The following is a 7024-nucleotide window of genomic DNA, read 5'->3' as shown; positions in this document are numbered from 1 at the left end:
TTAAGTGCCAATTTTAGCCAAAAACGATGACTTAAATGCCAATTCCAACCAAACAAGACACGTGGCAATTTTAATTAATTTTTTAATATTATGCGAAGTTTTTTTAAAAAAATTTAGCATTTAAATAGTCCACATGGACGCCACATGTAATATCATTTTACAAAATAAGCCAAAATATTTTAAAATTTTAAATTAAATTTAAAAAAATCTTTATAACCTAAAAAAAAAATTGGAGCCCTCGCCACCCCGCCATCGTCGGCAATGGCCGGCGACGGGTGGGGCCTGGTCGACCGGGGTCGGCGGGGTGGGGGTCTCCCCACAGAGGGCTAGCAACCCTCGCCCGGATCCGGGCGAGGGTCGGCGGCCCCCGCCTAGGCTTGGTCGCTAGCCTCCACTAGTGGGGGTCGGCAACCATTGGCGGGCGCCGACCTGCCGATAGGGCCCCCTCCCCCCTAGACCAATGGCCGGGCGACCGCCCCCACCGACCAATGGTTGGGGTGCCGACCCCGACCTCCCCCACTCGTTGCTTGCCATTGCCGATGAGGGCTATGCAAGCCCCGGCCATTGCTGCTCATCTTGATTTTTTTTTTTACCTTTTTTTGGTTATTTAGTCAATTTTGCAATTACAAATGCTGAAGTTTTGATTTTTTAGGTATTTTTTTAAATTTATTTTTTTCCCAATTTTTAGCTTATTAGATGGAATTTTTTTTATTAAGTTTTGACTTTTTTTATTGCTGATTGGGATTCCCGGTGTGCCACGTATGTGCTATGTATGATTTTCGGCAAGCCAAGTAAGACTTGTCATTGAAATAATCGTTTTTTTAAAAAAAACTAGCACTTAAGTGATAAAAAAAAGATTGATACTAAAGTGAGCGCCATATACAAATATTGACACTCCAGGTGTTCTTTTACCCTTAAAATTTGGAGCAAATGTGTCATAGCTTACAAGTTTGAAATTTTGGTGTCACAAAAAATTAGTGGGATAAATGTGTCATACGGGTAAAAACTTGGGTTTTGGGTCTTACAAAACAAGTTTGGAGTAAATGGGCTCACTTGTATAAATTTGATATTTTTTTGTGTTACCAAAAAAGTTTGAAATAAATGTGTCACAAAGGGCATAATTTATGAGTTTTGGTGACTTTTTCTCTAACAACAATGCCGACAGTCAACTAACCAAGCTTTATCACACTGTTCATAAGGTTTTTATTAAGCTATTGTCTGGAGACTATGGCGGTTTATGTTGGCATTGTTGGGGTTGTCCATAAGATTTTGGCAGTCCCTCCAATGCTTTGAGAGCCCACAATGCTAACTTGGCAGCCCCCTCAGCTAAAGAAAGGAAAAACACATCATCTGGTGCTGCACTTGATTGGAGTGCAGCACATTGCATCTGTATTCAAAATTGCAAGGACTAAATGGAACAGGAAAAAAAAATGTAATCGCATTGAAACACTAGTGAGCCGCAAATAGGACTAGATCGTTTACACTATTATGAGCACATTTTAATAGTGGGATTGTGTGGTATGAGTTATTTATGTTTAAGATAAACTTATGAATTTAGCTGTCGAATGGAGATGTATATATCTTTTTGTTGGATTAGAAAAAGCGTGATATCGTAATTAGATAGACTCTTTTATCAAATATATATATGGATGTATATGTTTTTGTAGAGTTTGGGGTGTGACATTTGTTTGTTGGTTAAAGTTCAAGGAGTGCATATCCCGAAAGAAAAATCACATGAAAGATGAATTATCGTAAAAGTGTTACTAAGAATGAGTAAAATCAGATGGCTAAGGACATCTTTTAGGCAACATTAATTTGTGAATTGCCCCATTCGAGGATAAGTGACATGTCGGTCGGACAAAGACAGAGATATTTTATTCAAGTATTTCAGGGCAATCATGTTACTAACGTCTGAGAGATTGGCGATCGACATGGGACACAAGCCACGATTCTGGAGGACAACAAGCTGCTGCATTTATTTTTTCTTGGGTAGTTCTCCAAAACAGCACACAGATTCTTCTGACCCGCGTGGGAAATTTATCCTATAGTCCCACCTAATTTTCAAAGCTGGATTTTCAAAACCAGATTATCAATCAGGTTTAAAGTAATTGCTAATTGCTAATGAGTTAGAGATTTCGTGGTCCTGAGCACCACCAGATCGAATCTCAGCCGCCCCTTGCCCTCTGCTCTTCCCGGATTGACACCAATACGAATCAAGAAAATGCTAATTCGTTTTGAACTCCACCACCTCAATTTAGTTCTTTTCTTTTTTTTTGACACTCGACTCTTCTTTTTTTTTTGTCATATTTGACACTCGACTTGAACGTGTCAGGTATTGGTGCTCGTCCTTTGACTCTTTTCCGGGTTTCTCTCTCAAAAACTGCAAGAACTGGAGCTGATGCTTCACAATTGAGAGAGAGAGAGAGAGAGAGAGAGATAGAGAGAGAGAGAGGCTTTTGCAATACATCTGAAGATAGAAATTTTTCTGTAAGAACCATGACGACTGAATCGAATGGAGACCCAGAATCGCTCACGCAGCCATTACTCACCTTGCAAAGATCCACCATAAACTCCACTTCACAGGTGGCCATTGTTGGAGCCAACGTGTGCCCGATTGAGAGCCTTGATTATGAGTAAGTTTATCTCCTTTCTGGGGTCTTTTTCTGAGACTTGATTCATCATCATGTTTTGTCTTTTTCAGTACCCGAGTTATTTAACTAGCAAAAATTGGAGCTTTTTTAGTTATTTTTCGTGGGAATTGTTGGCTCTTGGGTGCAGGATTGCAGAAAATGATTTTTTCAAGCAAGATTGGAGGACAAGAGGGAAGATCCAGATTTTCCAGTACATTTTTATGAAGTGGTTGTTGTGCTTTTTGATTGGTGGGATTGTTGGTGTTATTGGGTTCTGCATCAACCTTGCTGTTGAGAACCTTGCAGGAATTAAGTTCGTGATCACTTCAGATATGATGTTGGAACGCAGGTAGTGAAATCAATACTAAAATCATTGCTATTTGTTGTGTCTCTGAGGTCATCTAATATTAAGAGCATTGATCAAAATAGGCTTAGTTAAATTGGAGGTCTTATGTTATCTGTGGATGTATGCAGAGTCAAAGAAATTTGCAATCAGAACTGTTTAGTTTTCTCAGATTCTTAAGTACTCCGAAAAGAAAGCTTTGGACTAGCTTTGTCAGTAAAAGTTTGCTTTTTTCCATCTTCCAAGTAGAGGAAACCTTGGTAATATCATCTAATTCCTCCTGCAGGTTTGGAATGGCCTTTCTTGTTTTTTCTCTTTCCAATTTCGGGCTCACTTTTTTTGCGGCCCTTATCACAGCATTGGTGTCACCAGCTGCTACTGGTTCGGGTATTCCAGAAGTTAAGGCTTACCTCAATGGTGTGGATGCACCAGGAATTTTTACATTGAGAACGTTATTTGTGAAGGTAAAATTTCATGCATTTGGTTTCTTGCTGGGCAGGTTTCTAATTGCAAGTATCTTGAGATTTCCTTGTTCGTGGTTTCATAAGCATCTCTTCCAACCCTGGGTGTGAGATGGAGCTTAATAGTCTTGTAAGAGAGTAGCATCATATTATGCTTGGAATAGAGCCGTTTGAGTTAACATGATTTTCCCCCATGTCTGGAAGGGTAACTGTTCAGCTAATTTGTCATTTAAGGCATAGCCTTGTAAGGATGTTCTGTCTCAAGTTTGTGAATCTGATGGGGCATTATTCAATTGACAGATTATTGGGAGCATTTCTGCAGTGTCATCATCTCTTCTTGTTGGCAAGGCTGGACCCTTGGTCCACACTGGTGCTTGTATCGCATCACTATTGGGTCAAGGTGGGTCAAAGAAATATGGTTTAACTTGGAAGTGGCTTCGGTATTTCAAGAACGATCGAGATCGGCGAGACCTTGTAACATGTGGATCAGCTGCTGGAATTGCTGCCGCATTTCGTGCCCCGGTTGGTGGTTTGCTGTTCGCCCTTGAAGAGATGGCATCTTGGTATGATGAAGTGTCCTGATACACTGCTTTCTTCTGATGCCTCAGCTTGTCTATTTAGCAAGTAGAATCCTTGTGATGCATAATCTCGTTGTTATTACAAGTCCTGGATAACTGACTTGTTAGCAGGTCATATTTACCTTAGTTCTGAAAAGCCGGAAAAAAAAAAATTGCTAGTCAAGTACAGAAATCTGATGTTCTGATATTAATTGTTTATGTGAATTCCTATTTTAACTTATTCTGATTACCAGGAAGCGATGCTTCTAGGCTTCCTTTTTGTTCTATCAGCCAGTTTGTTTCTCCCTGTTTTTGGTTCTTGGCTGTGTTTGCTTAAATTGTTTGCACTTTCTCCTTGCTCTTATTATCTGGTTTTGAGATATGTCGCTGCAACTATTGACTATCTGAGATCTCGAAGTGTTTTATATTCCATGGTGTTATGTGACGTCATTGCATGGCATACTCTTATGTCTTTTACAGGTGGAGAAGTGCACTGGTGTGGAGAGCTTTCTTTACTACAGCTGTAGTGGCAATCGTGCTAAGGGCTCTCATTGATGTCTGTATGAGTGGGAAATGTGGGCTCTTTGGTAAAGGAGGGTTGATAATGTACGATGTTACCTCGTCAAATGTTGCCTATCACATTGTAGATGTTCCTCCCGTACTTCTCCTTGGGATAATAGGTGGATTTTTGGGTAGCTTGTATAACTTCTTGCTGGAGAAGGTTCTTCGTGTCTACAACCTCATCAACGAGTAAGCTCCCTTTCCTTTCCTTCCCTTTGCAGTAACAAGTATGTGATTATGCGGTACCGATCAATGATCACAATGACTTCTTTCTTTCAGAAAGGGCATTGCCTACAAAATTGCACTTGCTTGCTGGATTTCAATCTTCACGTCGTGTCTCCTGTTTGGACTACCGTGGCTGGCATCTTGTCGAGTTTGTCCGACAGATGCTGGAGAAGCCTGTCCAACAATAGGCCGATCTGGCAACTACAAGAAGTTTCAATGTCCTCCTGGACATTACAACGACCTTGCCAGCCTAATATTTAACACCAATGATGATGCAATAAAAAATCTCTTTAGCAAGGGCACGGACGATGAGTTCCATTACTCTTCTATAATTATATTCTTTGTCACTTGTTTTTTCTTGAGTATACTTAGCTATGGCATTGTCGCTCCTGCTGGCCTTTTTGTTCCAGTAATAGTTACTGGCGCATCTTATGGGCGTTTTGTTGGAATGTTGGTTGGTGCTCATTCCAATCTTAACCATGGTCTTTTTGCTGTGCTGGGTGCTGCTTCTTTTCTTGGTGGATCTATGAGGATGACAGTTTCTCTGTGTGTAATCCTTTTGGAACTGACAAACAATCTGTTGTTGCTGCCCTTGATGATGGTGGTTCTTCTTATTTCAAAGACGGTAGCTGATGCTTTCAACGGCAACATCTATGACCTTATAATGAAAGCAAAGGGCTTTCCTTACCTTGAGACCCATGCCGAGCCATATATGAGACAACTAACGGTTGGTGATGTAGTGAGCGGGCCCCTTCAGCTGTTTCATGGCATTGAGAAGGTCGCTAATGTGGTACACCTGTTGCGAACTACCAGGCACAACGGGTTTCCTGTAATTGATGAACCTCCACATTCAGAGTCCCCCTTTCTGTATGGGTTGATTCTACGTGCTCATCTGACAGAGCTTATAAAGAAGAAAGCTTTTTTGACTGATCCAGTTCCGGCAGATATTGATGCCTTCAAGCAGATTTCAGCGGAGGATTTCATGAAGAGGGGATTGGGTCATTATAATTTGATAGAAGATATAGAATTGACTGAAGAAGAGATGGAGATGTTCTTGGATTTACATCCATTTACTAATGCTTCACCTTACACGGTCGTGGAGACGATGTCACTTGCGAAGGCTCTTATACTTTTCCGGGAAGTTGGATTGAGACATCTGCTGGTGATACCTAAAATCTCTGGCGTAAGCTCTCTTCTTCACTCCTTTAGTTCTATCGAAAGCTATTCTATTGTTCTTTTTTACTTTTGCGTCAGAGTATTACAACATAATTCACTGATCTTGCTCTAGCCGTGTGTCTACTTGCAAAATAGGCTTTGTCTCCTTGGTTGGATAATTGATGATATGTAGAGAACAGAGATGCCGTCCTTCTTTTCAGCAAATTGGGTGCCATTTTTCAGAATTACACTAATACCATCCTCCTTTGCCCTCATGTGCTCGATTTTCTCACCCTCACCTATTCCATTCTTATTTCACTAGATTATGTTTCTTATGTTCGAGTTTAACCCTGTGAAAAGGATTCTGGTGAGGACTGCCAAACATTTTTGTATCTTCACTAGCTCAGTTTTGTACTAAGATGTTCTCCTCTCCGTTCAGCTGAAATTCTGTAAATACAGCTACTTGACAATTAGTGGCTTCCTAGTTTCACTTGAAAATCGGAGGAGATCAGGGTGAGGGATCACGATTGATTTTTCTTCTCATCTCTTGCGGGTATTTGGTGTGATACTTCGATGTGAACGGGGGTGAATTTATTGTAATACAGCCTGCTCTGGTTGAACGTATTTTTTTTTTTTTTAATGTTTATGTTCTGTTTAACCTTGACGCTCTTTTATTGCAGAGATCGCCTGTGGTGGGCATTTTAACAAGACATGATTTTATGCCTGAGCACGTGTTGGCATTGCACCCGACTCTTGTTAGGAGCAGATGGAAGAGATTAAGACTACAGTTTCCCCGCCTATTCAAACTATTTTAGCATAACCGTCGAGCATTCAGGAATTTATCCAGGAAAATTGCTACTCAATCAGGCCAGATTTTTTGTGGGATTCATGCAGTATAGAGCTTATCGGAAGCTGCTCATTATCAGGTCAGGCCCTGATTGAACTCTTACGATCCTTGGAAAATTGGCCCTTTTGCCTTGCTAATCGAGCATCGGGTAAGCGGCGGGTTGTAATTTATTTGTGGGACGAATGTATGGACGGGAAGTTTTAGCGTTCGTTATCATGGCGGTGCAGGCGGGAATACTTCTGCTG

General features: G+C 40.9%; 1 protein-coding gene across 2 annotated transcripts; it reads left to right on the top strand.

Moving 5' to 3' along the window:
• Window positions 1–2312: 2312 nt before the first annotated feature.
• On the top strand, window positions 2313–6984 carry LOC115750985 (putative chloride channel-like protein CLC-g). Of its 2 annotated transcripts, XM_048277230.1 has the most exons (8): window positions 2318–2418; window positions 2452–2633; window positions 2779–2979; window positions 3260–3437; window positions 3735–3997; window positions 4472–4741; window positions 4832–5960; window positions 6613–6984. In XM_048277230.1, exons 2-8 carry the CDS (start codon window positions 2497–2499, stop codon window positions 6745–6747), a joined length of 2313 nt encoding a protein of 770 aa, XP_048133187.1. In that variant the 5' UTR covers window positions 2318–2418; window positions 2452–2496; the 3' UTR covers window positions 6748–6984. The 2 variants fall into 2 exon arrangements, with proteins under 2 accessions (XP_048133186.1, XP_048133187.1); XM_048277229.1 differs by having other exon boundaries at window positions 2313–2633.
• The last annotated feature ends 40 nt before the right edge of the window (window positions 6985–7024 follow it).

The sequence above is a fragment of the Rhodamnia argentea genome, chromosome 4 (genome assembly GCF_020921035.1).
Source record: "Rhodamnia argentea isolate NSW1041297 chromosome 4, ASM2092103v1, whole genome shotgun sequence".
NCBI lineage: Eukaryota > Viridiplantae > Streptophyta > Magnoliopsida > Myrtales > Myrtaceae > Rhodamnia > Rhodamnia argentea.
The sequence above is the reverse complement of the archived record's forward strand: the minus strand, read 5'-3'. Positions and strand labels throughout refer to the sequence as shown.